Raw genomic sequence first — 13,846 nt, 5'->3', positions numbered from 1 at the left:
GAAAGAGTTTTGCATGGCAAATCATATTTGCTTCTTATGAATGTTTCTTAAATGCTGTTTCAGATTATCGTTTCTATTAAAACGTTTATTACATCCAGATTCAGGACATTCAAAGGGCTTCTCCGATGAATGCGACAACATGTGTCTTTTCACATGCTCAGGACGTTGGAATTTCATATGGCAAAGCGGACATTCGTGGATTTTCTTTTCATCGTTGATTGTCTTTTTAGACCTAGATCTAGATCTGGCGGATTGTTGAGGTAAATCAAGCTTCTCTGGATGCTTGATATCACTTAATGCGAATGAAGTACGTTTTGATTTCGAGCGTGTCTTCATTGTTGGTGATTCCAATATCGTCTTGGAAGAACTTGACCGTGGAATAGATAACTCTTTTCCTCGATAGGAAGCGCTTTCAGCAACTTGCTGAAGTGTACCTGAAGTAGACATTGGAATAGTTGTTGTTGGTACAGAAGAGGAACCAGGGGCTGTATTAACGGGTGTCATCATGTCAGAGCTCATATGCGATGACGGTCCGTACCCAATTTTAGGATCAAACATTGCATATTGCTGCTGAGCTTGAGCTTGGGCATGAGTTTGTGGTGGGGAATTCTCTTGAAATGCCATCAACGAATCAGGCCTGTGATATCTATAACGGTCGCTCATCATCATGTTATGATGCTCTAAGTTTTTGGATGCGTTCTTGCCCTCTCTTGAAGCAGCAATATTGCTCAAGTTGAAGGAAGAACCCGATCTCTGAATTTTTGAATCCATGGAAGCAGGCTCTGCTCCAGTTTGAGGAATCGAAGAGGCCTTTGATAGCACTGGTGATGAGTCTGAAGGTTGCTGATGCAGTTCTACTGACCGTTTCTGATACTGATATTTTTGTTTATGTGGTGTTTCATGTCCAAGAGAACCATAATAGGCCTCATTTGTATCTTTTGTCGAGGAAGGGTATGCAAATATATCTTGTTGTAACGACTCCACAGCCGAATGATCTGGAATGAACATGCCATTCAGATAGTTGATATTGACAAAGTTTGCGGATGAAATGTTATCAAATAAAGATGCAGCATCATTTTCATTTTCCAAACTATTCCCAGAGAGGACACTGTTCAAATCATTCGATGACTGCACCAACTTGTCCCCAAATTTATGTTTCATCAGGATGTTGGGCATGATAAAGGTTCCATCGTTCACAGTGCTATTGGCAGACTGTTGGCTTAGCCCACTGTTCATTAGCATTTGAGGGTCAAGCAAAGCGTTATTTTTCATTATCATCATATTTCGCTTTCCAAGGTCATCATCATCTTCGTCATCATCACTATCTTCTCCATCGTCAAGAACATCGTCATTTTCGTCTCTGTGGTCACCACGCTCATGATCATCTTGATGACTATGACCAACCTTATCATCCTCACCATCATCATCAAAATCATCGTCATAGTTATCATCGTCAGGCCCGTATATGTATTGAACGTCTGATCGACGACCGGGAGTTCGAAGCGGTGTATCACCAGGAGATCCTGATCTACCTAACTGTTGCATCTGCTGGATCTGCAAATCTGTATCTAGATGAGTCAGCGAGATGGAATTTGTTATCGACACATTCTTTCTGTGTGACTTTTTGCTTATTTTGGGTGACAGGAAAGAAGGCGGATTGTAGAAAGGGTTTCCCGTTGCAGGTGATTTTTCTACTGCCACTTTAGACTTTGTCCTTTTATGAGAGAAAACAACCCCATTGGGCCCGACAACTCTTGGAGTGACAAAACCTGATTTTCTTACAGGTGTTTGAGAAGGTGTACTAGTTAGGTTTTGCATGGCATTTGTAGATTGTTTTCTGGAAAGTTGAAGGGGCGTTTGATGGATGTTACTGGAGATCGAGTTTCCTGATATCGATTGAGGGAAATAGTTGGAGTTGAAGGAAGATGTTGCTGAGCTTGCCACAGAACTATTTAGCTGGACATATGACGAAGATGAAGGGAATTGGAGGTTAGGATCCATATTTGTTGAAATTGGAACAAAGTCTTCGAATTCGGATTCGTTGATCGGGTCATGAAGTTGGCCAAACTGCGGAGTGGATAGTACTTTATGATCGTGGTGAAGTTGCGAATGAGGATGCACATGCATTTGTGCCTGAGGGAGGTGCTCGGATTGCGATTGAGAGTGCATCTGTGTGTGGCTCTGATGATGTTGGGGCTGATGTTGTTGCATATCGACAGACATTTCATCTTGCAGCTGAGGGGTATCATTGGACTGTTGTTGCTGTTCATAGATGATCGAGTTGTCTGACTGGGATATATTTGTTGAGTTATTATCGTTGAAGTTGTTATCCTTGGTAGTGTAGTTATTGCTGCTGTTGCTCTGACCGGATTGAGCCATTGTTGAGTCTAGATTCTGCAGTTGTAGGTTCAAACCTTCGTTGTACGAGGGCGAGGAAGTCAAGTTGAACACTTGATTCGGATTATTCGATGTGTATTGGTTGAACCCACTCGGACCATTTGGTGGAGGGGATGAAGACATCATTGTCAATTTTCGTGGTTGCTTTTTCTCTATCAACTGGAATGACCTGTCAAAAAAAGGAGGTAATTTGTGGTATAAATAACAAGATAACTGTTTCTTTCTAGAGTTATAGTGAACTGAAATTTTGGGATATTGCTAAGCAAAAAGAAAAAAATCTATAATTGTGGTTGTAGTTTTAGAAATATAGCATGTATCAGGAGAGAAAAGACAAACAGCAGAAACGGCCGACGGTGGAGTAGTCTGGCAGAGAAGATAAAACAAACCCTGGCTGGCAGCGAGATGGAATGGGGCGTTGATGCGTGAGAGGAGGAGTAAGAGAGCCGATCAGCTATGGGAAGGCTATTTGGTGAAACAAGTCGGACTCAAGAAGGGCGGGCTGAAAAACGGGATGTAGAAGACCCTTGTCTTATTTTTCCCCTGTGTAGTAAACTCTAGATGGCTAGTACGAATGTGGCGAGTGAGCGTGAGCGTGAGTGTGTGGTGAGTGTGGAGGGTACGTGAACGATAGTGATAAGAAAACGGACACACAAGAAAATTTTTCCACAGAAGCAGTCAAAAGTCTTGCAGCTGCTGGTCTTCTGATCAGACAAGATGGATAGGGAAGCGTGCTGTTGATGCGGATGGAGCAGGAAAGCAGTCGAAGGAGAAACAAACAAATCAAGGTGTGTTTCTGGCTCTCTTGAGTGCCGCTTCTAGGTTCGTGTCGGGTTCGGCAGAGGGGAGGGGGGGCCAACGATGTGAGGTTACCAGACACAAGTCGACGAGCGGATGCTTGACGTTCTACCAGCAGCGGAGGGAGTACGACGGGAGAGCACGGGGAAGCACGACGCCTGCAATGTGCACGCAGAGCCCAACGGCGGACAAGCTCTCCCACCCTGGAGCAACTGGAGTCGCATAAACATTGCCAAAAGCTTCTCTCCCGCAGCGTGAGGGAGGCAGTGAGGGAGAGATCGCAGGCCACCCCGGCTGAGAGCGTGCGTAACGTATTGAAAGCGGTTATTTAATTAGCTGGAGAATCGCGAGTCCATTTTCTCTGCACTACGAAAATGCTGGCTGGGGGCTGCTGCAAGAGAGACAGTGTGGAGCCGGATCTGTTAGGGGCTAGGCAGGCGTGCTAGGGGGGGGGGGGAGGGGGGGAAGAGCCCTGGAGCCCGTGGAGGTGTCGAGTATGGGTTCGACGGCGCCTCCCCGCCGTCGGAGCGTAGCGGACATGGAGAAGAAACAGGTTTTGTCCGGCAAATCGCAGCAGGTTAAATATAGCAACAGCGAGGCAGATACACATGGCGGCGACGCACTTTCGGCGTGGCGCCGCCTCCACCGGAGTTATGTCGACGGGACGCCAGGGCGCCTGGACGCCGGGGAGCCGGCACGCCAGCGGCGCAGGCCTCGGTGGACGGACACCAAGGACGGGAAAAGCAGCAGTAAATACGTGCTGCGACACCGTGGCCAGCGTCGCAACAGCTGCAGCACGCTGGCACGCCGAGATTGGCTGCGACTAGTTGCGCCGGGGCCTATCGTACTGTCGGGCCTCTTTCTTGGACAGGCCCCCCACCTCCCTACGCTCCTCGGGTCGATCCACCCTGCCTGTGATCCCATCACGAAATTTCCCTGTTTTTCTCCCATATGCTTTCCGCTTTGGGCAAACAGATTGCCCGATTCGAGCGCGGGCGGAGCGTCCTTCTCTGGCGCAGAGACTGCTCTGCTGCCGATCTGCGTCGGCCATAACGCCCGAGACGAAGGCAAGGCAACGGGGCAGCAGCCCGCCGGCAGAAAAAAGGGAAGGTTGCCCGCCGGCGGGCGTCAGGAGGGCCTTGAGCGGGCCTCAGGCGGACAGGCGACGGCCACGAGCCGAGAAATTATAAGCAGCGGCAACGCCACTGCCACTGCCAATGCCACGCCATTGCAGAGCTGACCTCTGGCGCCTCGCCCACCGGCTTCTATTTGTAGCAGCCTGGCCTTCGGTGGCTGTCAGGCTCTGCTCTTGACGTTGGTCCGCCACGAGAATGCGGACTCTTTCAGGAGGCGTTCCGGCTGGCGGCTGCATGTGTCGGTTTCTTTTTTTGTCAGCAGCTGCAGCGTGGCCGAAGCTGGAAAATTACGCGTCCCCGCCTGCAGCGTGTCTCGTGGCGGCGCAGTGCAAGCTGACGCGTCGAGCAGGCGCGACGCCTTCTTTTTTTTCTTGTCTCCGCCGATCGACCCCGTCGCCGCCGCAACAGGCCAGCCTTCTGTTGGCGCGTGGGTAGACTGTCAGATGGGCTGCAGACGTAATAGACGCATGCGAAGCGCGCCGTTGCTTCCGAACGGTTTTCGTCTCTGCTGCGGTCTGCGTCGACGTCTGCACAGAAGTCGCAGGTGCGCGCGGAGCAGCGGAGAGCGGGGCAGGGACGGCAAGAAGCACGGATCAGGCAGGACACAGGGACAGGCGATCGCGGTGTCTCGCCAACGGGCGCCGCCGAGAAGTCCGGCCCGTCGCTCTCTCTATCTTGTGTCGGCCGCTCCGCACCGTCTGTCCCGGCTGATAGCCCTGCGGTTTACCCCAATGCGGAAGGCGTCGGCGGGGTTGGAGCCTGCGCTTGCCGACACTCGGACGCGGAGTCTGTCCGCAGCATGTTTTATCTACTTTGACAGGTGCACAAGGAGCAAGAGCTGCTCTCATGGGCTCTGCGGAAGGCTGCAGAGGCTTCAGCAGGCTTCAGCAGGCTTCAGCAGGCTTCAAGAGGCTTCTGAAGACCCAAATAGCCGGGGATTACCCGTCCCAACACGGTCGGTGCGGGGTACCCTTGGTCTGAGAGGTGTGCATCGGCAGCGATAGGCTGCTCAGCCTAACACATCCAGACTTCAGTGGTCGCCAGCAACCTATCCGGGATTTTGGAGTGTAGTCTCCCGTTGCGGCTTCCGAGGGCAGGACGACACTGGCCGAAATAACAACGGCCAAGAGGGAGACCGAACTGGTTGTAGACAAACAATAATAATCGCTCAGTCTGTGTTTGGCATCTTCATCCTTGAATGTAAATAGGGAGGAGTTCCCAGTCATTCAAATAAAGGCCAGTTCCTCACCTTTTCACGCCAGGATATCCATCTCCCTTGTACACTTCTTTTCTTCCTTCTTTCCCTCTTCCCTGCTCTCCTCCCATCTTCAACTTCAATCGATCACAGAAAGGCTTAATTGACTGTTTCAAACAGATAGTTGTTGATACCCGCGTACAGCTTCCTCTGCTCCCTTTGTTGTCGCACAGTTACACATCCCTATTTTATTTGTTCATTCGTACTACTCACTAATTTAATAACTTCTACACATACAACACATCCCACTCTACAAAAAAAAACAGAAAACAAAAAACAACAAAAAGACAAAACCAAACACTCAGCTTAGTTCTTATCTCTATCAAAATGGAGAAGCCAGCTGAGAACCACAGTAACGATACTGACAGTATCGACTCTGATAATCAAGATGTCCAGAAGTTCAATCCTTTGAATGATCCTGAAGACCAAGGTAATGCTGAGAACTTGTCTCACCACGTCTCCCGTATCTTGTCTACCCAGGAAGGTATGGAGCGTGTTGCTACCCTTGCCAGAGTCTTGTCCACCAAGACCAAGAAGGACATGGACCACTTCGAGATCAACAAAGAGAACTTTGACTTGGAGTTACTCTTGAAGTACCTCCGTGACCGTTCCGCAGAGCAAGGTATTGAATCTGCCAATGCAGGTGTTTCTTTCAGAGATCTGACATGTTGGGGTATTGATGCCTCTGCTGCCCATGGTCCTTCTGTGACTGAAATGACCCTCAACTACCTTAGCTTCTGGAAGATGTTCCAGAAAGATAACCGTAAGCAAAGAATGATTATTCAAAACTTTGTTGGTGTCTTGGAGCCAGGAGAGATGGTGCTTTGTCTTGGTAAGCCGGGTGCCGGTTGTTCCTCATTGTTAAAGGCCGTTGCTGGTGAAATCGAGAATTTCACTAAGGTCGAAGGTTCCTTTTCCTATGACGGGTTAGATCAGGCGGAGATGATGGAAAAGTATAAGGGTTATGTTGTTTACAACCCGGAATTGGATTTCCATTTCCCATACATCACCGTCAAGGAAACAATTCAGTTGGCCTTGAGATGCAAAACTCCAGAGAAAAGAATTGACAACCTATCCAGAGCTGAATATGTTGATAACATGCTTAAGGTAAGTTCATTTTAACTAGTGTTTATTTTTTTGACACAGTATACTAACATCTTTTCTTGACTTTTTACTACAGTTATGGTGTACCGTTTTTGGTTTGACCCACACATACGCTACTAGAGTCGGTAACGATTTTGTGAGAGGTGTTTCTGGTGGTGAAAGAAAGAGAGTTTCGATTGTGGAAGCCTTGGCTTTGAACGCTTCTGTGTACTGTTTCGATAACGCTACCAGAGGTTTGGATGCTTCTACGGCATTGGAATTCACACAATGTTTGAGAACTGCCACCAACATGTTGGGCTGTTCTGCGTTTGTTGCTATTTACCAAGCCGGTCAAAACATTTACGAATTATTTGATAAGGTGAGTGTTCTATACAAGGGTAGACAGATTTACTGGGGTCCTGCCGACCAAGGTGTTTCTTATTTTGAGAAGATGGGCTATTTGAAGCCTAGCAGAATGACTGCACCGGAGTTTTTGACTGCAGTTACTTCTCCATCTTCCAGACAAGTGCAACCAGGGTTTGAAGGTAAGGTTCCAGAATCGTCAGAAGAGTTTGCTGATTACTGGGTCAACTCTCCAGAATATGCTACCTTGATGACTGAAATGGACGAATTTGATGCTAATCATAATGGCGATGAGACCAGACAAAGACTGGATTTTGTCAACCAGCAGAGAAAGCAAAAGGGTAACAGACAAAAGTCTCAATTTATGGTTACCTATTGGTCGCAATTGTACTACTTGATGTTAAGAGGTTTCCAAAGAACCAAGGGTAATATCACTTATACCATCGTTTATGTTGCATCTTTTGTTACTAAGGGTTTTGTTGTCGGTTCTATGTACTACCACATTCCGAAGTCCACCAATGGTGCATACTCACGTGGTGGTATCTTGTTCTATGTTTTGCTTTTCTGTTCCGTTACATCTTTGGCCGAAATTGCTAACTCGTTCTCTACCAGAAACATTTTAGTGAAACAAAAATCGTACTCCATGTACCATTTGTCCGCTGAAGCATTACAAGAAATTATCACTGAATTCCCAACGAAGTTGATTGCTGTTGTTATCTTGGCATTGACCACTTACTGGATGCCTAACTTGAGACATACTGCTGGAGGATTTTTCATGTACTTGCTATTCTTGTTGACCATTCAACAGTGTATGTCGTTCACATTCAAGTGTGTTGCCACTGTGACTAAAGATGGTACCACAGCTCATGCCATTGGTGGTTTATGGGTTTTGATGATGTGTGTTTATGCTGGATTTGTGCTTCCATTAACACAAATGCATCACTGGATTAAGTGGATTCATTACTTGAATCCTATGTTCTACTGTTTCTACTCCTTGATGGGTAATGAATTCCACAGAAGACATATGGACTGTTATCAATTGGTTCCATCTGGTCCAGGTTACGAAAACACATCCCTTTCCAACCAAATATGTAGTATTCCAGGTTCCATTGCCGGACGTGACTGGGTTCTTGGAGATGACTACCTATACAAGGCCTTTGATATTAAATGGCACAATGTGTGGAAATACTGGGGTATCAACTTATGTTGGACTGTCGGCTATATTGGATTAAACGTTTTTATGTCTGAGTACATCAAGAATGTTGAAGGTGGTGGTGACTTGCTATTGTTCAAGAGAGGTTGTCTGCCTGATACCTCTGCCGGTGAAGATTGGGATGGTAAGGTTGCCACAAGAGGTGAGATGATGCTTGCTTTGAACGGTCCAGATGCCGACCTTGAAGAGATTATTGCTACTGCCGATATCTTCTCGTGGAAAAACTTGGACTACATTATTCCATACGATGGTGCTACCAGACAATTATTATGTTCCATTCAAGGTTACGTTAAGCCAGGTACCATGACCGCCCTTATGGGTGAATCTGGTGCAGGTAAGACCACATTGTTGAACGTTTTAGCCCAAAGAATTTCCTTCGGTACTATTACCGGTGATATGTTGGTTAATGGTAGACCATTGGATACATCTTTCAAGAGAAGAACTGGTTATGTGCAACAACAAGATTTGCATATGGCTGAGTACTCTGTTAGAGAATCATTAAGGTTTGCTGCTGATTTGAGACAACCTAAGGATGTGTCCACTGCTGAGAAGTACGAATATGTTGAAAAGATTATTGGCTGCTTGGGTATGGACAAATATGCCGAGGCTATGGTTGGTAAAATTGGTAGAGGTTTGAATGTCGAACAAAGAAAGAAATTATCTATTGCTACTGAATTAGTTGCTAAGCCATCATTGTTATTATTCTTGGATGAACCTACCTCTGGTTTGGACTCTGAATCTTCATGGTCTATTGTCCAATTCTTGAGAGCTCTTGCAGACTCTGGTCAAGCTATCTTGTGTACGATTCATCAACCATCGGCCACATTGTTTGAGGTTTTCGACAGATTGCTATTGTTGAAGAAAGGTGGTAAGACTGTGTACTTCGGTGATATTGGTGCAAACTCCTCTACATTGTTGAAATACTTTGAAGGACATTCTGGTGTCAAGTGTGGTGCTTCTGAGAATCCTGCTGAATACATTTTGAACTGTATTGGTGCTGGTGCAACAGCTTCTGCTGCCCAGGATTGGGCTGAACTTTGGAACAATTCTCCAGAATGTGCCCAAACCACAAAGGATATTGAATACTTGCATGCTGAATTACCAAAGAGACCAGAGAACTCAACTGCTGGTGACTTGTCTGCTAAATATGCTACTACATACGACAAGCAATTCTGGTATGTTTTGAGAAGAACATATGTTCAGTTCTGGAGATCACCGGTTTATATCAGAGCCAAGTTCCTTGAATGTGTTTCTTGTGCTCTTTTCGTTGGTTTATCTTATGTTGGTATGGACCACTCTGTAGGTGGTGCACAAGGTGCTTTCTCATCTGTTTTCATGTTGTTGTTGATTTCCGTTGCTATGATTAACCAATCTCACGTCTTTGCTTATGATACCAGAGAATTGTTTGAAGTCAGAGAAGCTTTGTCGAATACTTTCCACTGGTCATGTTTGCTTCTTTGTCACACTATCCTCGAAATCTTCTGGTCCACAATTTGTCAATTCTTCATTTACGTTTGTTACTACTGGCCACCAAGATACTCCGGGGATGCTAATAAGGCTGGTTTCTTCTTCTTCATCAACGTGTTGATTTTCCCAGCTTACTACTGTACCTACGGTTTGGCTATCTTGTACTTTTCCCCAGATGTGCCATCAGCTTCTATGATCAACTCCAACTTGTTTGCTGCGATGTTGTTGTTCTGTGGTATTTTGAATCCAAAGAGATACTCGCCAAGATTCTGGTCCTTCATGTATGTTGCATCACCATTTACCTACTTTGTGCAAGCGTTTGTTGGTCCTATTTTGCACAACAGAAAGTTGGTTTGTGCTTATGGTGAATTGAGTATTGTTGATCCACCAGAGGGACAAAACTGTGGTGACTACTTCTCGCATTACATTGACAACAACGGTGGTTACTTGAGAAACCCGGATGCTGACAGCAGTTGCCAATACTGTCCATACACCATGCAAGAGCAGGTTGTTATCCAATATGGTATCAAGTGGAACCAGCATTGGAGAGATTTTGGTATTGCATGGATCTACATCATTGCTAACACTGGTTTCATGTTGGTTGGCTACTACTACTTCAGAGTTATCGGTAAGAATCCGTTCGGTATGATTTTCAAATTGTTGAACCCTAAGTCTTTGATTCCTAAGCAAAGACACGAAAAAGATAACACTATCTTCCAAAAGAAACCAGGCGATGACAAGATTGGTACCCAAAAGAAGCCATCAACTTAATCATTGGTTTAAACTTAAGCCACCCAATCTATTTTAATAATATATTTTTAATATTTACACTCACAGCACAATAATTCCATTCCTTATTTAACCCTTATACATTTGATTTTATACATTCCCATTTCCATTTCCATAGCTGCTAGCTTATATTTTGTTTTTTCTTACACTTTTATATACATTTGACATAGCTTTTTAAATACATAATAAATTTTTTTTACTTAAAATTTACTTTGGTGAGGCCAAAAATAATAGTGCCTGAAGAGTAATGTTTTATCTGATGAATATAAGTTGAGTTCATTAAATTTTATAAATATTATATACAGTCTATGTTGGGGAATGCGGTTTTTTTCTAAGATATTGTACTAGCCAATCATTATGGCAAGAATTCAATACCATATACAACCAATCATTGGGTAGTAAATTATTGATAGAGCTTTTCGGATCGATACGCTTGAAAACCCCATGATTACACTTTTTAGTGATTACCTTTTCCATAACCACGTATTTCTTTGAAGCATCCAGCAATCCAGTCAGATTTTCCTTAACTGCACCGTTTATTTTGGAAATAGCTTTCACCCTTAAGGAATCCATTTCATTACCCAAGTTTTCAATGCCTAAAGTTTCAAGTTCAGTACTTAATGCAGATAGATTAGATGTGCATGTCTCCCACTTTATTTTCTCATTTTTGTAGTTTTTGTTTATGAATCCCAAATGAAAATTTTCTAAAACATCATCATGATCTATATTCTTAGAATTCCAAAACCCCGGAAACAGATTGTACTCATTTTCTATCTTTTGTTTCGAATCCAAAATCCTCAAAGAAGATAGGCTTCGAAAAAGGGCAGATTCAAAGGGGGTAATTATAGATAAGTCACAGGAAACTAAATTTGAAACAAGAAAAGTGTTTGCGTTTGGCTGGCACTGCGATTGTGTACATGTTTTTAGTTGTGACTGTATTTGTGGCTGTTTTTGTGGTTGCAGTCGCAGCTTTGGTCGCTGTTTTTTCTCGTTACCAGTAACATTAGAAATTTCATCAGTTGCATCATAGCATTCTGTGGTATCAAAAACAGATCCTAAAAGTTGGAAGTCTTTGTAGCCACCGCGTTTGGCCCTCACCAAACGTACTCTTTCCAACCAAACGTACACGTTGTCCGTTTTGTCAGGTTCTGGTAAGATTAAGTTGCTCCCCAGCTTGGAAAATGATGTGTTGTGGATGGAGTCAACTTTTGCTTGTAGCCGCCTGAAAAGTATGTCCCACCTCTTATAAGTACCAAGGTCGGTCTTCAACGCCATATTCATTAAATATTTTATTAGAATCAGGTGGCACATAGGATCAAGTAAACTTTTGGTCAGATCAACGTCTAGCAAACATTTCAGGGAAACGTAAAACGTGTTCCAAACCACTTTAGTATCTTCATTATTACCATCACTGGAAAGTTTCAAGCTATTAATCTCGTTGATTGTGCGTACCGCGAGCTGCCAATTTGAACTGGAGCATAAATGTGATACTAGCTGATGTCCAATAGGACCACGGAGAAGAGTGAGAAAAAACTCTTGATTGAAAGCAAATAGTTTTCCAAAATTGGTATACTTGGAATCGGGATGCTGCTTCGATAGTTTGATTTTCATGCGTTCTGTTGGTGGAATGTTCGATAAAATCTGTAAGCAATGGTAGTTTGAAATTACCATCTTCCATGCACGTTTCCAATTGGAAGTTTCCAAATGAGCCGATATCAGGTTTTTGAAAGACTCAACATTTCTGAATTTGCTATTCAAAAACACTTTCCTAAGAGATTTTATAGAATAATTGTTCCTAGTTATATTTAACTGTGAACTATTCCTAAATTTCGGCATAATGTCTATTGAGTTCATAGAATCATCTATCAGCGCATACAAATGTGAATCGTTTCTGTTTTGGGGCAAATGTTGCTTTTCGGCATTGATAATGGAAAAAGAATTGATTAAGTCTTCAAATAGTATGGATGTAAAATGAGGACCATTTAAAAGATTTCTTTCAGCCAAAAACTTTTGCAAATCATACTTAAAGAATTGTAGGTCAAAAGAGTATAGGGAGGCTTTATCAATGTGCATATAGATCATGTACAAAGTTGTCTTGTTTAGTTTCAAGTTATTTTCAGAAAATTTGATTATAGCTCTCTCAATTAGGCGCAACCTAAGATAAGGATCGACGCAGAATACTAAAGAACGTTTCAAGTATATATTCAATGCATACGTATCCCAGCCATCTATAGCACGAACTATGTCTTCAATAATTGCAATATTTGAAAGAGTTCCACTTCTCATGAAAAAGTCGATCATGTAGTACGCCAAAGCTCTATTACTTTTCATTAGCTGCTGTCCTTCTTCAGTATAAACGATTCTACTTTTGAGAAAATGCTTTATTTGTGGGGTTGAATTCATGAAGTTGTACTTTGTTATGCGTCTAATGAAGCTGATTAGACACGTTATCTCCACAATGGAGTGAGGGTCATTAATAAGTTCGTATTTGTATTCGTATAATGTATCGTCTATCACTTTTTTCTTTGCTTTAAGCCCAGCACTTAGTCGAAGAGTACCAGTATGGTCTCTGGAAAGGGTCATAGCTTTTGCGTTCAAGAGAATATGCTCATCTATGGGAGAGAGTGTAGGTTTAGTATCATCTTTGTCAAGAAGTTTGTGCAAATCAATGTTATGTTCAATATCTCGGTCTACTTCCAACGACTCCAATCTTGATATTATAGATCGTCCCAGTTTTTTCAACTCCGGAGCTGGAGACTTCATTTTAGACGTTATCGTTGATGAATTGAAGCTCTGTAATGTATGTGGTTTCACTAATTGATCTGACTTTGAGGGAACCGCTATCAGTTCGGTTGACGCTGGGTCAACGATTTGATCCACCACATGTGAAAGTTTGAAAGATTCCAAATCTCGTGTGGATGGGAAGTCATTTTTTTGATGCTCTAAAGGTACGGAACATTGCTGGAAACGACTTCGCAAGTAAATTTTTCTGATATTCAGCTTTTTGAAGCAATTACTCAACAACAGATTATGAAAGCAAGTTGAGCAATAAGATATTAGCATGATAGTATTTGATGTATACAGGATGACGTTTGCATATCTTCTTTGTCTTCTTATGTTTCAGGGGTCGTTTTGGAGTGCGTTTCTCTCCGTTCTCAAATTCGGAAATATAGGATTTAAGAAGCTCAGCTTAAGTCAAATTGGGTAAATGGCGGCAGAGAAGATCGACGGGGCGCTCCACAAAATCTGGCACAGTATGCTTAGCCTATTCTAAAACTGAAAACTTCTTTTTATTTGACAGTCTTCTTGCCTTTTGGGGCTCAAAGCGGCGGCGGACCGTCAAGCAAT

The 13,846-nt window shown here is 43.7% G+C and overlaps 6 protein-coding genes across 6 annotated transcripts; 3 read left to right on the top strand and 3 right to left on the bottom strand.

Moving 5' to 3' along the window:
* Positions 1–45: 45 nt before the first annotated feature.
* Positions 46–198, bottom strand: PICMEDRAFT_18899 (hypothetical protein; the record flags this gene model as incomplete). The annotated part of the gene is made up of 1 exon (XM_019162093.1): positions 46–198. A coding segment is annotated over one exon (153 nt), but the record flags the coding sequence as incomplete, so codon positions are not given.
* A 2,954-nt stretch (positions 199–3,152) lies between these two features.
* On the bottom strand, positions 3,153–3,622 carry PICMEDRAFT_14872 (hypothetical protein). The gene has a single exon (XM_019160576.1). The coding sequence runs from the start codon at positions 3,420–3,422 to the stop codon at positions 3,264–3,266; it is 159 nt and encodes a 52-aa protein (XP_019020526.1). The 5' UTR covers positions 3,423–3,622; the 3' UTR covers positions 3,153–3,263.
* Positions 3,623–3,637: 15 nt separating this feature from the next.
* Positions 3,638–4,602, top strand: PICMEDRAFT_101036 (hypothetical protein). The gene has a single exon (XM_019159630.1). The coding sequence runs from the start codon at positions 3,689–3,691 to the stop codon at positions 4,430–4,432; it is 744 nt and encodes a 247-aa protein (XP_019020525.1). The 5' UTR covers positions 3,638–3,688; the 3' UTR covers positions 4,433–4,602.
* On the top strand, positions 4,602–5,621 carry PICMEDRAFT_101033 (hypothetical protein). The gene has a single exon (XM_019159629.1). It carries the CDS (start codon positions 4,772–4,774, stop codon positions 5,330–5,332), a length of 561 nt encoding a protein of 186 aa, XP_019020524.1. The 5' UTR covers positions 4,602–4,771; the 3' UTR covers positions 5,333–5,621.
* A 259-nt stretch (positions 5,622–5,880) lies between these two features.
* Positions 5,881–10,678, top strand: PICMEDRAFT_14869 (hypothetical protein). Its single transcript, XM_019160575.1, has 2 exons — positions 5,881–6,690; positions 6,764–10,678. Exons 1-2 carry the CDS (start codon positions 5,911–5,913, stop codon positions 10,478–10,480), a joined length of 4,497 nt encoding a protein of 1,498 aa, XP_019020523.1. The 5' UTR covers positions 5,881–5,910; the 3' UTR covers positions 10,481–10,678.
* Positions 10,679–10,746: 68 nt separating this feature from the next.
* Positions 10,747–13,808, bottom strand: PICMEDRAFT_101019 (hypothetical protein). The gene has a single exon (XM_019159628.1). It carries the CDS (start codon positions 13,559–13,561, stop codon positions 10,805–10,807), a length of 2,757 nt encoding a protein of 918 aa, XP_019020522.1. The 5' UTR covers positions 13,562–13,808; the 3' UTR covers positions 10,747–10,804.
* Between the last annotated feature and the right edge of the window lie 38 nt (positions 13,809–13,846).

The sequence above is a fragment of the Pichia membranifaciens genome (genome assembly GCF_001661235.1).
Source record: "Pichia membranifaciens NRRL Y-2026 unplaced genomic scaffold PICMEscaffold_1, whole genome shotgun sequence".
NCBI lineage: Eukaryota > Fungi > Ascomycota > Pichiomycetes > Pichiales > Pichiaceae > Pichia > Pichia membranifaciens.
This window is presented reverse-complemented; position numbering and strand designations above follow the sequence as displayed.

What these genes read in the sequence shown, in the direction of transcription:
- PICMEDRAFT_101036 (XM_019159630.1), top strand. Translation starts at nt 3,689, where the DNA reads ATGGGTTCGACGGCGCCTCCCCGCCGTCGGAGCGTAGCGGACATGGAG.
- PICMEDRAFT_101019 (XM_019159628.1), bottom strand. Translation starts at nt 13,561, where the DNA reads ATGCTAATATCTTATTGCTCAACTTGCTTTCATAATCTGTTGTTGAGT.
- PICMEDRAFT_101033 (XM_019159629.1), top strand. Translation starts at nt 4,772, where the DNA reads ATGGGCTGCAGACGTAATAGACGCATGCGAAGCGCGCCGTTGCTTCCG.
- PICMEDRAFT_14872 (XM_019160576.1), bottom strand. Translation starts at nt 3,422, where the DNA reads ATGTTTATGCGACTCCAGTTGCTCCAGGGTGGGAGAGCTTGTCCGCCG.
- PICMEDRAFT_14869 (XM_019160575.1), top strand. Translation starts at nt 5,911, where the DNA reads ATGGAGAAGCCAGCTGAGAACCACAGTAACGATACTGACAGTATCGAC. An exon ending in ATGTTGATAACATGCTTAAG is followed by an intron (nt 6,691 to 6,763) that starts GTAAGTTCATTT and finishes TTTTTACTACAG; the next exon opens with TTATGGTGTACCGTTTTTGG.